The sequence below is a fragment of the Hibiscus syriacus genome, unplaced genomic scaffold, assembly GCF_006381635.1.
Source record: "Hibiscus syriacus cultivar Baekdansim isolate YM2019G1 unplaced genomic scaffold, ASM638163v2 tig00111238_pilon, whole genome shotgun sequence".
Classification (NCBI taxonomy): domain Eukaryota; kingdom Viridiplantae; phylum Streptophyta; class Magnoliopsida; order Malvales; family Malvaceae; genus Hibiscus; species Hibiscus syriacus.
Genome location: NW_024063030.1, coordinates 1,213,102 through 1,229,530, shown reverse-complemented (window position 1 = coordinate 1,229,530; position 16,429 = coordinate 1,213,102). Strand labels below are relative to the sequence as shown.

Genomic DNA, 16,429 nt, shown 5'->3' with positions numbered 1-16,429 from the left:
TTAAAAATTAATCCCGAAATATTTAAATTTCATTTATAATAACAAACCGAATAAAACTAAATATGATGCTTGAAAAACATTAATTTCAAAATAAAAAATAAAATGAAACATTATATAATTAATTTAACAGAAACTCAAATCACATATACTTAAATGAAGAGAGTAATTAATTAGTAAAAATACAATCATTTGGGAATTAGAAGCAAAAATAGGCACTACCTTCCTATATCAACCACCATATTTGGTATGGATCTGATTGAGATTGAGATAAAAGAAAGATTTGACATGTTGACAGAAGCTTAACAGTTGTCATATGAGTTAAATAAAACTATCTGCAAAAGGTGACCTTTGATATTGCTTACACTATTCAATCAATCATTGATTTTTTTTTCTTTGTACATAATGAATGGAACCAAGCAAGTTGTTATTGGATCCTATATATAAATGCAAGCCATTGACAAAGGTTTCATTCATCGGCCTCTTCTATCCTTTCCTTCTTTTGTACAAAAACAAGGTTTAGAAAATGGCTATTGAGATTGAGAAACCCAGTGTTGGACTGTCAAAAGTTGCTGTTTCTGAAACTCATGGGGAAGACTCTCCATATTTTGCTGGCTGGAAAGCTTATGATGCAAACCCTTACAATGAATCAAACAACCCATCGGGAGTTATACAGATGGGACTGGCAGAAAATCAAGTAAGTGTCGCCACACGGCTGAGCAAAACGAGTTGAAGCGATATTTATAATTTGCATGTAATGATGTTCTTGCTCTTCGTACAGGTTTCATTTGATTTATTGGAGAAATACTTGGAAGAGCATTCTGAAGCATCAAGCTGGGGAAAAGGAGCTCCTGGTTTCAGAGAAAATGCTTTGTTCCAAGACTACCATGGATTAAAATCTTTCCGGCAGGCTATGGCGAATTTCATGGAGCAAATTAGAGGATGGAGAGCAAAATTCGACCCTGATAGAATCGTTTTAACTGCCGGTGCAACCGCAGCTAATGAGCTTTTAACTTTCATTTTAGCAGATCCTGGCGATGCTTTGCTGGTTCCAACTCCATACTATCCAGGGTAGGAAGGAGTTCAGATTATAGCAATTCCATGTTCCAAGCTCCATTTATGTGTAAAATACCAGTGCTGATTTGGAACCCTTTTTTTCCCGTTCAGATTCGACAGAGATCTGAGGTGGAGAACCGGTGTGAAAATTGTTCCAATCCATTGCAATAGCTCAAACAATTTTCAAGTTACACCGGAAGCCATGGAAGCTGCATATCGATGCGCAGAATCCATGAGCTTGAACGTTCGAGGAATACTGATAACAAACCCATCGAACCCTTTAGGTGCAACAATCCAAAGAGCAGTCCTGGAACAGATTCTGGATTTCGCAACAAACAAAAACATACACCTTGTCTCGGACGAAATCTACTCTGGGTCAACATTCTCATCATCCGAGTTCATCAGCATTGCTGAAGTCCTCGAAACTCGTGGCTACAAAGACTCCGAGAGAGTCCACATCGTTTACAGCCTCTCTAAAGATCTCGGCCTCCCCGGTTTTCGAGTCGGGACAATATATTCTTACAACGACAAGGTTGTCACCACGGCCAGGAGGATGTCGAGCTTCACTTTGATTTCATCTCAAACACAGCATCTATTGGCTTGCATGTTGTCCAACAAGGAATTCACCGAGAACTACTTAAAGACGAACCGAGAGAGGTTAACCATGAGATACGATATGATCATCAAAGGGTTGAAAAATGCCGGTATCGAGTGCTTGAAAGGCAATGCCGGGTTGTTTTGCTGGATGAATCTGAGCCCATTGTTAGAACAACCCACGAGAGAAAGCGAATTGGCTCTTTGGAATATCATATTGAACGAAGTTAGACTAAATATATCGCCCGGATCTTCGTGCCATTGCTCTGAACCAGGTTGGTTCCGGGTCTGTTTTGCAAACATGAGCGAGGAGACACTTAAAGTTGCACTTGAAAGAATACATAAATTCATGGAACAAAGAAGAAGAAACTAGACTTAGTATATGTGTCTATAATATCCGTAAATAACCAGTTTTTTGGTGGGGTTTTCAACTTGTAATACCCATTTAGATTCTTTGGACGACACGATAGCCTGGGTTTTATGTCTTGTATAAAAGCAAATTAAAACCGGTTTTGATATGTTCTTGTTTAGGTGGAAGGTGATGTTATATGATCATATCCCACTTTGTTTTCTTGCTTATGGTGAAGCAAGTTCCCTCGACATTCTTCCATTTGTATAATTTGGAAGCACTTTGTGATATTTGTATTATATGTTTGATTATTACAACTTTTATATTGCATTTGACTTTGGTCATTATTTAATTCAAGCAGGAAATATGATGGAGTTGCTTTCTTAAATCACATCTAATTAAGACACAATCAAGGTTTTCTGTTTCAATAACTGAAAAATTACTTAACCAAATTGGATACCAACTACCAACCAAATAATGAAAGTAAATTCAGACAAAAAGTTATATTAAATAGGTTTGACAAATGAATTATTCATAATCGAATAAGATTAATTTAAATTGCATTAGATCTTGGACAAAACTATTTAAATTTTGAATTAATTTAATTCTATTATTATTTAATCTAATAAAAATAATATTTAAATTCATTATAATTATTTTGACTTGTAGAAGTTTGGCTGGACAGCGTTGTGAAGAAATGAGTTATGGATACTAAAATCAGATCCAATAAAAGCAAAAATGAATAAAAAGATGGAAAGGTCAAATACTTTACTTATAGTTCACACTATTCAAGTATAAAATGATAACAAAAAAGTTCTACACTCCATCTTGAAACTGGAGCAATTCTATTTTAATACTACTATATCATTAATTTCTCCAGTATTTATCGATAAATATGTACCCAGAACTTGTCATTAAAAATTATTTATTTATTTTAAATGATAAAAAAATGTCAAAATAAATAAAATTTTAAAGTTGATTTTAAAAAACAACAACAACATCGTTATGTTATCAAACATATTAATACCATTTTTATGCTAAGCTAATGCTACATCGTTCTCTATTTTTTTTTGGATAATTCGATTTTATTACCCAAAGATCTGTATAAAAACAGATTGTTCAAGAATACAAACAGTATCTACTTACATCAGAACAGAATATCAGCTATTCAATACCCCAATGATTACAAAGCATAATATTAACACTATCATTCCTATTAATTCTTCTACCCCTTAGTTGGATAGCAACAGTGTGTTTTACAGCATGGAGTAATGCTTCAAAATTTCGTGAGCATCCCTGGAATAGCCTCTTGTTCCTCTCCTCCCAAACAGTGTAAATAAATGTTGTCCAAGCTAATTTCAAAATTGTAGTGAGCAAGGATCTACCTTTCCAAGCATCACAAGCCCAAGCTAAGTGATTTCCCCATGTACGTGATGTCCTTCGCATGCCATTGAGGATGATAACCGCATCCCATAGAGAAATAGCCAGAGGACATTGAATGAATAAATGATCTCTAGTTTCAATCGAGTCATTACAAAGCACACATTTGTCATCGATATCAAACCCAAAACGTTTCAGTCTGTCTTTAGTTGGGAGTCTGTCTAATAAGGCCATCCATGCAATAATACTAAACTTAGGAATATGGAGAGGGAACCAAATCAGTTTGTGCCACACCACTTTTGCCCCTTTGTTTCGAATCAATAGCCAAATATCCTTAATTTTCTGCACACCAGATGTTAGCACATGGAAAGTTTGGAGTCTCATTTTAAGTAAGCGTCAAAAGCTCCAAGTAGTATTAATAGAATCGTTCTCTATTAGGGCAAGCAAACCATGCAAAAAAGAACATTCATATTATGCATAAGACGTGACACCTTCAATTTCATACTTATTGATAAGCGTTGATTCTTCGCCTACGAAGAAAACCAGTCATAAGCCTTCCTCCCCTATAAGCAAATGAAATTTTAAGAAATATAAAACTAATCAACTTCTAAATCAGCTAAGTAAAAACCAAAAATATTTAATATTATGAAAGTGCATTAGTTGCCTTTATCATTCACCACATTCTATTCGAAATGATTAAGTTAGTTGTGGTTTGGAAGATCAAAATACTTGCATTATTTGTCACAATCGAAGAAAAAAAAAGGTTGTCCCTTATTCCCATATGTAATAAGGTAAGATAGTAGGCTACCCCCAACACCAGGTTGAGAGCAGTTTCCGTAAAAAACCTCTGAATTATGAAATGTCCGCATCATTTTTCATATTAATGGACCGTCGGTATTAAGAATCATACTGTTTAGTGTGTAAATTAGAATAATCAACCAAGATTTTTGGGATTGATTGCATCTTATCGTTTTCGGAGATTAGACTCTAATTATTTTGTTTATTATCTCTACGTGTTAATCAAACCATCTCATCCCAAAAATAATATTTTGTGTGCCCTTTTTGCATGAATTAAGGGATTTTATGAACTTCAACTGTCATTAATTATATTAATTTTACACCGATTAAGATCATATAAATAAAGAATATTATTATTCGAATTTAAGAAAATACAATAATTTAATTTTAAAAATGGGTTTGCATACATACGTTGCCTCACGTGTGAAACATTGTTGGTGACAATTTGAATAATATCCAAAGTCAAAAATCAATCAATCACCAACAGCGATTGGACCAGAGTCGGTTGAGAACAGCCCACGTGGCACACAAGTCAATAAAATGTCGTATAAGCACAACATTTAATTTTATTGAACGATCAATATGAATGCCATTATCTTCCAATAACATTTTTATATATTTTAGTATTAATAATATATTATTACAAGTTAAATGACATCATTTAATCTACTAATAAAATTACAGAGTTAAATGAATCATGAAAGAAGTCCATCCCCTCTCAATTTTTTAGTTTAATTTAATTTTAATTCCTTAAATATTTAAATGCTAATAAAATTATTTATTTGGTGTTTTATTAATCTAATAATTAGAGTCGACCTCAATGTTTTTAAATAGATTAAAATGAGTAATATAATGATATTTGGAATTTCAAATTGAATTAAAAAATATAATGATAAAATTAATTCTAGCGCTCAACAAATGGTCATTTTCTTCTTCTTTTATTTTTTTAAAGATTTTAGTCCTCAATATGTACACAAATGATCAATTTATCCTATATTCTTTATTTTGAAACATTTTAAGCCTTAACGTTTCAACTTTTAATCAAAATAATCAATACTAAATTAAAACCGTTACTTGATTAACTATCGACACATATTATTAACGTGATATTTTTATATATTTATTTAATAATATAACACACATTATATAATATTTTTTTGTGACATGATACATATCACATTATTATTTGAAGTGACATGACATATGTTACATAATTTACGTCAATATTTTAAATGATATGATATATTTTATGTCAAAATTTTAAGTGACGTAACACTTATCACGTCATCAATTAAACATGTGAAATTACTATAGGAGCAATATGTGTTGATTAGTAGTCAATTAAAAATTTGTATCCTATTCGAATTATTTTGACTAAAAATTTAAACATTAAAGATTGAAATAAACAATTTTATGGAAATTGTAAGACGGACCTTGTAAATTACATAAATTAAAATTCGTACCGCCTCTAAAAATAAAACAATTATTTGAAATTGCAAAACGACCCTTTGAATTTTCTTAAATTAAAATCTAACCTCATATAAATCCCAAAGGATCATCGATGCTCTGATCCCGCAAAACGCTTTATCAGTCTATCGCTCTTCTTTCTAAGATAAGCAGCGGGAGAAGCAAGACGAGTACCCTCACGTCTTAGCCGTCAACCCATATCTTTCTTTGCTCAAAACAACGTAAGATTCCCTTCTTCTGAGTAGATATACAGTGTATTTGGTTTCTAAATCTTTTACAATTCTCTTTATATCCTCATATCTATTGATTCTAAAGCTCGTCGCTATTTATCGTTATGCTGTCGATTGTATTCTTTTATTTCCGCCGTTGATTGCTTGTAATGTTATTTTTTAGGGTTTGGTTAGCTGATTTTATGTTCTTTCTACTTGCGACTTGTATATAAGCCATTTTTCGGGGAAAACAACATTTTTATTAGAATTGGTTTTATATTTATACATGGTGCAGATTTTGATGGCGTCAAAGCTGCTTCAGTTTCCTAAGGCCTCTGAAGCGTCTAAGCTTGTAGCCAAGCATGGAACTTCTTACTACAAGCAGTTGTTGGAGCAGAACAAGCAATACATTCAGGAGCCACCAACAGTTGAAAAGTGCAGCGAGTTGTCTAAGCATCTCTTTTACACCCGCCTTGCTAGGTATTTTTACTTGCCTTTTGATATTGGCGCATACTTCCTTGAAGGCATTTAAGTTTCTATAATCGATTACAATGTTTTTTCAGTACATGGATTTTCTTTTTCCTTCCTTGCCACAATGTATCGTTGTATTTTGGTTACCTTTGCAAGTTAGTCAACTTGCCTGCATCAGAATTGGATTCTGAAATGTATCTTAACATGTTTATGTATTCGTTGTGCCTACGTTAATCATAAAAAAAAAACTTGATATTTGTCAGCAAAATTGATTGCAAGTTTATAGTATTCTATTCCACCTATCAAAGGTTTTGAGCAAGGTAGAAAAAGACGGCGAGATGCTGACTTATATCATGTGTTCAGACTTCAGATGTCAAAACTTATGTCTTAAGTTTCCTGTTTTTAACTGATTGAGTGAGTGAGTATTTGGTTCTGTTATATGTGGCAACATATGAAATTTTATATGTAATTTCAGTTTTGAAAGCGAAAGCTTGCGGCTGTGACGTCTTTGGTCATGCGATTTTAAGTTGTCCATATGAAATGAAAATATTGTGGTTATTAGTAGATATTTAGATATATCAATAATGTTTATTGGCATGTTAGATACTATGCATGGCATTATTAATTCGTTGTGCATTGATGTTGTTGTTTCTCTGGCTGCAAAAATTATTGTTTTGGATGGTCTTTTTGAGAGAAAATGTGTCAATATGACAACTTATATATAATGAAAGGAAGCACAATTCTTGCCGTTGAAGTTGAAAGACCTTGGATGACCTTTGGGTGGTTTATTGTTATTAAAATAGGGGTAGAATTCATTTTTACTCCATGGAGAATGGAGAAACCATTTTCTGGATAATTCCTTGGAAAAATATATAATTTTGTTACTCTATTTCAGTGTGTGGCTCATGTTTGGGAGTTCTCTAGATTCATCTGCAGGGCAGGACCGAATGCAAGCTGCCTTACAACTTACTAGGAAACTATTGGGTTCACTAGAACAAAATAATAAGACTGCATTTTCTCTAGTATTCTTGTAATTTATATGACTGTTTGTGATGTGCTATGAACTGTTGAAATGGCAAAGCTTGGAAAATTGGTTCAAGTTAGGCACCTAATATTGCAATGTCAAAATTAGATGCAACAATGTCAAAATTAGGTGCAATAATGTTTGAAAATTAAATGGGTAAATTATAAACTTTAGTCACTAAACTTTAGGGCATTTATAAGATTAGTCCTTAAGTTTCAACTATAAATACCCTAGCTCATTTAGTTTCAAAATCATCCCAAAAGCATTCTAGCTTTCTTCCAATACTAGAGAGATTTTAGAGAGTTTTTTGAGAGTTGTTTTCTCCTTTTTATCTAGAGAGAATTATCATTTTTTTCTGCTTGGTAGATCGAGAGAGGTTGTAATTCCTATTTTCTCATAGTGAAATTCTTCTACCGTTGCCCGTGGTTTTTACCATAAATTTTTAGGGGTTTTTCACGTAAATTTTGTGTATATTTTAACTTCATTTTTATTTTCTCAAATTATCAGTTGCGATTTTGCTCTATCCGATAGCCGTCTTCCGCAACAATTGGTATCCGAGCTAGATTAGAGTGTGTAATATATGCTTATTGTCTTTGTGGTTGCCACCAAAAGCTGGATCCTCAAACATAAGAAAATAAGAAGTTATTACCCATTCTTTGAAGGTTCCAGAGAACTATTCACGATAGTGAAATAGTGGGAGCTATCCGTAGAAGAAGCTATGGCAACGAAATTTGATATTGAAAAATTCAATGGGAGAAATTTTTCATTGTGGAAATTGAAGATGAAGGCCATCCTAAGGAAAGACGGGTGTCTAGTGGCTATCAATGAAAGATCGGTGGATTTCGCAGATGACATCAAATAGAACGAGATGGACGGGAATGCTATGGCAATCTTTCATCTAGCATTAGCAGATGAAGTATTGTCAAGCATCGAGGAGAAGAAGACAACTAAGGAGATATGAGATCATCTCATCAAATTGTACGAGGCCACATCACTGCACAATAAAATTTTCCTTAAGAGAAAATTGTACACTCTCCGTATGCCAGAATCTACTTTAGTGACGGAGCACTTAAATACACTGAACACTTTATTTTATCAGCTTACATCCTTAAGCTGTAAAATAGGAGAACAAGAACGTGCTGAACTTCTACTTCAAAGTCTACCGGATTCATATGATCAACTCATCATCAACTTGACAAACAGTAATGTCACCAGTCTAGTCTTCGATGACATTGCAGCTGCTGTTCTACAAGAAGAAAATAGGCGCAAGAACAAGGAAGACAGACAAGTAAATCTGCAACAAGCAGAAGCGTTGACAACGATGACAACGATGAGAGGGAGATCAACAGAACGTGGCGAAAGCAGCAGTCACAAACATGGTAGATCGAAGTCGAGAAGCAAGAAGAATTTAAAGTGTTACAACTGTAGAAAGAAGGGTCACTTGAAGAAGGATTGTTGGAGTCTAAATAAAAACTCCAATCCACAAGGCAATACCGCAAACACTTCAGATGATGAAGATGCTCTATGCTGTGAAGCGTCAACCACCGTGGAAGGCAGAAAAAAATTTGCAGATATATGGCTCATTGATTCGGGAGCGACATATCACATGACCTCAAGAAGAGAATGGTTCCATCATTATGAACATGTCTTAGGAGGATATGTGTATAGTTGCAATGATCATGCCTTAGAGATCGTTGGTGTGGGAACCATCAAATTGAAGATGTATGATAGAACAATTAAAGTTGTTCGAGATGTACGACACGTGAAAAGCCTGAAGAAAAATTTATTATCCTACGGATTGTTGGATATTAATGCAAGCAAGATTGAGACACAGAAAGGAATCATGAAGGTGTTCCGTAGAGCGCTTGTGGTGCTAAAAGGCGAAAAGATAGCAGCAAACTTGTACATGCTGAAGGGAGAGACTTTGCTAGAAGCAGAAGCCTCTGTTGCCTCATGTAGTTCAGATTCGGCAATGCTATGGTATCAGAAACTTGGACACATGTCAGAACAAGGAATGAAAGTCCTTGTGGAGCAAAAGCTACTTCCAGGCTTAACAAAGGTATCACTTCCTTTGTGTGAGAATTGCATAACAAGTAAGCAGCACCGGTTGAAATTCAACACATCAAATTCTAGAGGCAAAAGTGTTCTAGAATTGGTTCACTCTGACGTATGGCAAGCACCAGTAACGTCCCTAGGTGGAGCAAAATACTTTGTCTCATTTATTGATGACTACTCCAGGAGATGTTGGGTGCACCCTATTAAGAAGAAGTCAGACGTGTTTTCAACTTTCAAAAACTTCAAAGCGCGGGTGGAACTTGATTCTGGAAATAAGATCAAGTGTTTCAGAACAGATAATGGAGGAGAATACACAAGCGAAGAATTTGATGACTTTTGCAGGAAAGAAGGCATCAAAAGACAGTTCACAATGGCGAACATTCCTCAACAAAATGGAGTGGCAGAGCGGATGAACAGAACCTTGTTAAAAAGAACAATAGCAATGTTGAGGGATGCAGACCTAGAAAAATCATTCTGGGCAGAAGCAGTCAATACCTCCTGTTATTTGGTGAATCGAGCTCCATCAACTGCAATAGAGCTGAAGACATCAATGGAGATGTGGACTGGTAAACCAGTTGATTATTAAAACCTCCATGTATTTGGAAGTATTGTGTACGTGATGTACAACGCCCAAGAAATTTCAAAGCTGGATCCAAAATCCAGGAAATGCAAATTCTTGGGGTATGCTGATGGAGTAAAGGGGTATCGCTTGTGGGATCCCACTGCCCGCAAAGTGATCAATAGCAGGGATGCTATCTTTGTAGAAGATAAACTACAAAGAAAAGAAGACGATGATAGCGCTGAAAAGTCAGAGACTACTCAGATACATGTGGAAAAAGAGTTTGAAGAAAGAGATTTTTCTGAAGCAGAACAAGCACATGATGAACAAGAACCAGAGAGTTCTGAAGCTCCAACAACTCGTCAATCAGATTGTGTGAGAAGACGTCCCAATTGGCACTCAGATTATGGTATAGAAGGTAATATTGTATACTGCCTTTTAACAGAGGACGGTGAGCCATCAACATACCAGGAGGCAATAAACAGCTCAGATGCTTCACTATGGATGATGGCGATGCAAGAAGAAATCGAAGCCCTTCATAAAAATAATACATGGGACCTTGTGCCACTACCACAAGGAAGGAAGCCAATTGGTAACAAATGGGTTTTCAAAATCAAGCGAAATGGTGACGATCAAGTGGAGAGGTATCGTGCAAGACTGGTGGTCAAAGGATATGCTCAGAAAGAAGATATTGATTTCAATGAAATTTTTTCTCCTGTGGTTCGACTAACAACAGTTCGAGTAGTCTTGGCAATGTGTGCTACATTGAATTTACATTTGAACAGCTAGATGTTAAAACATCTTTTCTTCATGGAAATCTTGAAGAAGATATTTATATGCTCCAGCCTGAAGGTTTTGAAGAAGACGAAAAGAAGAACTTGGTTTGCAGGTTAAACAAATCTCTGTACGGTCTAAAGCAGGCGCCGAGGTGTTGGTATAAGAGATTTGATTCCTTCATTATGTGTCTTGGATATAACAGACTTAATGCAAACCCTTGTGATTATTTCAAGAGGTCTGGTGATAACGATTTTGTTATATTAATGTTGTATGTGGATGACATGTTGGTTGCAGGACCCAACAAAGATCATATTGAAGAATTGAAGGCACAACTGGTTAGGGAATTTGAAATGAAGGACTTGGGATCAGCAAACAAGATTCTAGGGATGCAAATTCACCGAGACATAAGTAATAGGAAGATTTGGCTTTCACAAAAGAATTACTTGAAAAAAAATCTTGTCACGATTTAGCATGCAAGATTGTAAGCCAATTTCTACCCCTCTTACTATTAACTTCAAATTATCCTCCAGTATGAGTCCTAGCAGTGAAGAAGAGAGGATGGAGATGTCTCGAGTACCGTATGCATCAACAGTGGGTAGTTTAATGTTCGCTATGATATGCACAAGACCAGACATTGCACAAGCAGTGGGAGTGGTTAGTCGGTACATGGCGAATCCAGGCAAAGAGCATTGAAATATTGTAAAGAGGATCCTAAGATACATCAAAGGGACTTCAAATGTTGCATTATGTTACGGAGGATCAAACTTACTAATCAATGGGTATGTAGATTCTGACTATGCATGTAACATCCCCAAAAGCCGGATCAGTGACTAAAATGTAAATTTTGGAAACTGTGTGCTCAAATTTGAAATAAGTTAAAAGTGTTGGGATTTAAGTAAAGAATTTTGATGATGGATTGAATAGCATAGATGGATAATTAAAGGGGTAATTTAGTCTTTTCAGATTAAAGGATATTTTGTATTTCCTTTAAATACAGGTGATATACGTGGGTTTTGGGAGAGTTCTGGAAGCCTTCTTCTTGCTCTCTTCTTCTTCTCGTAGCCCAGCTTAAAGGTAAGTTTGATTTTTAACTGTTAATTTCTGGAATTTATAAGTTGGTTTTGAATCTTTGGGGGTTATATAAGCTTAAGGAAAGCTTGTATAAACTTAAAACATCAAGAAGGGAGAATTAGAAAGGAATTTCTATTAAGAGATTAGAAATGAAGTTTTGATATAGAAAGGTTTTTGAAATTCTAAGGATGAATTTGACTTGTCATCAATCTAATTAAGAAGTAGGAAGTGTTAGAATTGGAATTAGAACACATTGAAAATTTGGTATGATTTTTGAATCTTATATGGAAGATAGAATTTTGAGTTTAAAGAAGTGATTATGGAGTAGAAATGAGTTTAAGTATGTGTATGAAAGTTAGGAATATTAAAGGGAATGAAGTATGATGTGTTGAGCTGAAAATGAAGGATTTTCGAGCTCAAAATATGATTTCTGGGCAAGGGGAATCGGTACCCATTCAAGGGGAACCGATACCCCTTCAAACGAACAAGAATTTCCAGTATGTCATGGGGGAACCGATACCCCCATAGGGGGAACCGATTTCCCCTAAAGGAAAATTGGGAATATGGGTTTAATAAGTTCGTTTAAGTTGCTAGTATCCAATTACAAGGTGTAGGTATCTAATGATTGTCTCGAAATGTACATTTATGTAGATTCTACGCATAAAGAATTCCGGAACGTTTGGCAAGTAAGATCGATCAAGGGGAAAGATAAGAGATTGGAATTGACTAGTGAGGCCTGGTGAGTGCATATTAATTAGTTTATGGTGCTAAATGGAAACAAGACTTGCGACAAGTCTTTTTCCTCTGTTAGAATGCATGAATATATGATTATACGTATATGAATGACATGAATTGTATGTATGCATGATTATATGTGTTAATATGCTTTTGAATGTAATGTTATGAGAAGTATGTGCTATGTAATGTATATATATGAACATATGTGAAACTGAACTATGTGACTGCATGAGAAAGATATGAGCCATATGACATGATATATGTGAACATGAGAAAACAAAGTATAAGATATGAACTATGTGATCCTATGAGAATGTGAAAGAAGCTATGAGCTTATATGGCATGTGATATGAAAGTGTATATGTGAAATGATATGAAATATATATGTGAAAACAAGTATATGTTATGAGATCAATGATTACACGTACATGTGATACGTGACTGAAAAGAAAGGATAAGTGGTTATAAGAGAAAGAATATGAATAAGTAATGTGAACTGTTATAAATGATAATGCCCATGTTATGTGATATGAGAGCTAGGGGTATAGTTGGCATGCCAAGGGTCGAGGGTTTACCTATGTTCTTCGGGACATATGGACTGTTTACCTATGTTCTTCGGGACATATGGACTGATTACCTATGTTCTTCGGAACATACGGACTGTTTACCTATGTCCTTCGGGACATATGGACTGATTACCTAGGTTCTTCGGAATCTATGGACTGGTCCTTCGGGACATTGATCGAGCTGTGGTGACAGCATATGTGTGCACAACCTCAATGTACTCACATACCTTAAGTTCTCACTAGTGTACATGAGCTAATAAAGTGATTAAACAAGCATACTGAATGTGATATGTATACGATGGGTTTATAAGTGGTTTGAAATGTGTTACGTGAACCATATGATGAATTATGTGTAGGTATGTATTTACTGTAATTAATATGATATGATTTTATACGATATGAAAAATGCATGGAATTGGTATAACATGATAGAACAGGACATGCATGTATTGATATATGTTATGAAGTACATTATAAGTTGTTATGCCTCACTAAGTCTTCGACTTAGCGTGTGATTGTTTCACACGTAGGTTTCGAGAAGAGTAAGGATTGATGCGGTGCAAGACAGGTCAGTTTTCCTTACCAAAAGATCAGATCAGAAATATTTGACAAAGTATGTATTTGTTTATGTATAAAGGGTTGGCATGTAATAAGTCATTAAGTACGAGCACTCTGATAAAGTCTGTAATTTTTTTAAATAAAGTTTTAAATTTCCCGGGATTTTTCTTAAGAGTCAAGGTTTGAAAAGTCAATGTGACACTTCGGACTCGTACCCGGGTCGGATACGGGTTGGGGGTGTTACAATGCAGGGGATTTGGATAAAAGCAAATCTACAAATCTACTACAGGTTATGTGTTCAAAGTTGCTGGTGGAGCTGTAAGCTGGGTTTCAAAATTGTAGTCAGTTGTGGCTACGTCCACAACAGAGGCAGAATATGTAGCAGCTACACAAGCCAGTAAAGAAGCAATTTGGTTGAAGATGCTATTGGAGGAGCTTGGGCACAATCAAGAGTATGTCTCTCTGTTTTGTGACAGTCAAAGCGCCTTGCATCTAGCAAGGAATCCATCATTTCATTCAAGGACTAAGCACATACGAGTTCAGTACCATTTCATTCGTGAAAAGGTGGAAGAATGAACGATAGATATATAGAAGATCCATACCAAAGACAACATAGCAGATTTCATGACGAAGGCAATCAATGCTGATAAATTTACCTGGTGCCGATCCTCTTGTGGCCTGTCAGAGATGTAAGCAACATGATGGTACAAGGTAGAAAGAATGGTGTGAAGATATGATTGTTCCAATCAAATCTTCAAGTGGGAGATTGTTGAAATGTCAAAGTTTGGAAAATTGGTTCAAGTTAGGCACCTAATATTGCAATGTCAAAATTAGGTGCAACAATGTCAAAATTAGGTGCAATAATGCTTGAAAATTAAATGGGTAAATTATAAAATTTAGTCACTAAACTTTAGGGTATTTATAAGATTAGTCCTTAAGTTTCAACTATAAATGCCCTAGCTCATTTAGCTTCAAAATCATCCCAAAAGCATTCTAGCTTTCTTCCAATACTAGAGAGATTTTAGAGAGTTTCTTGAGAGTTGTTTTCTCCTTTTTATCTAGAGAGAATTATCATTGTTTTCTCCTTGGTAGATCGAGAGAGGTTGTAATTCCTATTTTCTCATAGTGAAATTCTTCTACCGTTGCCCGTGGTTTTTACCCTAAAATTTTAGAGGTTTTCCACGTAAATTTTGTGTATATTTTAACTTCATTTTTATTTTCTCAAATTATCAGTTGCGATTTTGCTTTATCCGATAGCCGTCTTCCGCAACATGAACTTCTAACAAAATAGCAATGTGGTTGCGTTGCTTATGATTTTGCGTGATACAAAGAATAAATGATTATGCTACTTATTTATTTGTAACTTCCTTGTTCTATGCTGTGCCATTAGAAATAAATATTAGTTTACTCCATGGATGCGGTAACTCTTGCTAAAATCAGAATCACAATGGCATATCAAAATAACTTTGTTATGCAATTTGTGCAGTATCCCAGGTCGTACTAAGTCATTCTGGAAGGAGCTTGATTATGTGAAGAATCTGTGGAAGAACAGGAAAGAACTGAAGGTTGAAGATGTTGGTATTGCAGCTTTGTTTGGAATGGAGTGCTTTGCATGGTTCTGTGCGGGCGAGATAGTGGGAATGGGTTTTGCCTTCACTGGCTACTATGTCTAAGGGGCTGTTTGGTTAAGGGGATTTGGGATTACGGGGGAATGAAATGTCATTCCCCCGTTTGGTTGGCCAACATTCCCAGCCTGGTAATCTTTTATTACCAATAGTGGTATTTTGGGGTATATTACCGGCATTTTGGACTAAAATACCATTAATTTTTTTAAAAAAAATATATTTTTTCTGTCATTGAATAAAAAATTCTATGAATAAATTACAAATTTATCTTTAAACTATTTTAGATTTACAAAAAAGTCTATAATTCGAATTTTATATGAAGTTCAGGAGTTAAAATAAAATTTTACACTTTCATTAAACCTATTTATCTTTTCAATTTTAAAAAAAATTATATGAATTTTATGAATTTAAATTTTTTAAAGAAAATATATAAATTAATTATAGTAAAATTATAGTAGAATTCAAATTGTTAAAAAAACAAATATATAATGAGGACAATTTGGTAAAATATACATTTCAATAATATTTTATTCCTTTAACCAAACACTGTAATCTTACATTCTTGCTAAACGAACCAAACACAAAATACAACATTCCCGGTAATTTTATTCCTGCCGGTAATCTAATTCCCACTGGTAATCTTATATTCCGTGAACCAAACGCACCTAAGGGTGATATTTTCCAGCTGAAGGTATTTCAGGAAGTTGGATGTGAATGCCCTTATCACTGTTTACAGAACTGGATTTTGGCCAACCTTTGTTGCATATATTTTGTTGTTTTCATGAAATTTTTGAAGCCGAGAAATAAGATAGCTGATAGCCTAATAATTTTTTTTTAGTTTGGATGGCTTAAGTTGATAGAAGCCATGTTTTTCTCTTGTTTTCATCACAGAATTAACTGTACCCAAGATTGATGATAATTGTGCAAATTACTTTCAAACTTCTCTCCATTAATCTTCTATTCTGTTTCATTCCCTATTATTAATTAGCCAAACTAGCCTTGAGTCCCTAGATCTAACTAGTTTCAATGGTTCACATTTCCTTTCTTGTCGTAGCTTTTAACTAGTTGATCTGCATTGCTTCATGGTTTGCCAGAAGTGACCCTGACAAGTTTTACATTGTTTGTTTGTTACACG

General features: G+C 34.8%; 2 protein-coding genes across 2 annotated transcripts; both read left to right on the top strand.

Annotated features, from left to right (window-relative positions):
* The first annotated feature begins 484 nt into the window (after positions 1–484).
* On the top strand, positions 485–2,020 carry LOC120156910 (1-aminocyclopropane-1-carboxylate synthase 7-like). The gene is made up of 3 exons (XM_039168180.1): positions 485–694; positions 779–1,068; positions 1,165–2,020. The coding sequence occupies exons 1-3, from the start codon at positions 524–526 to the stop codon at positions 2,018–2,020; spliced, it is 1,317 nt and encodes a 438-aa protein (XP_039024111.1). The 5' UTR covers positions 485–523.
* A 3,698-nt stretch (positions 2,021–5,718) lies between these two features.
* LOC120156829 lies at positions 5,719–15,373 on the top strand. Its single transcript, XM_039168087.1, has 3 exons — positions 5,719–5,861; positions 6,144–6,330; positions 15,156–15,373. Exons 2-3 carry the CDS (start codon positions 6,152–6,154, stop codon positions 15,340–15,342), a joined length of 366 nt encoding a protein of 121 aa, XP_039024018.1. The 5' UTR covers positions 5,719–5,861; positions 6,144–6,151; the 3' UTR covers positions 15,343–15,373.
* The last annotated feature ends 1,056 nt before the right edge of the window (positions 15,374–16,429 follow it).

Coding starts and splice junctions, on each gene's coding strand:
- LOC120156910 (XM_039168180.1), top strand. CDS start 524: ATGGCTATTGAGATTGAGAAACCCAGTGTTGGACTGTCAAAAGTTGCT. Junction 695..778: donor TGGGACTGGCAGAAAATCAA/GTAAGTGTCGCC, acceptor CTCTTCGTACAG/GTTTCATTTGATTTATTGGA. Junction 1,069..1,164: donor CCAACTCCATACTATCCAGG/GTAGGAAGGAGT, acceptor TTTCCCGTTCAG/ATTCGACAGAGATCTGAGGT.
- LOC120156829 (XM_039168087.1), top strand. CDS start 6,152: ATGGCGTCAAAGCTGCTTCAGTTTCCTAAGGCCTCTGAAGCGTCTAAG. Junction 6,331..15,155: donor TTTTACACCCGCCTTGCTAG/GTATTTTTACTT, acceptor CAATTTGTGCAG/TATCCCAGGTCGTACTAAGT.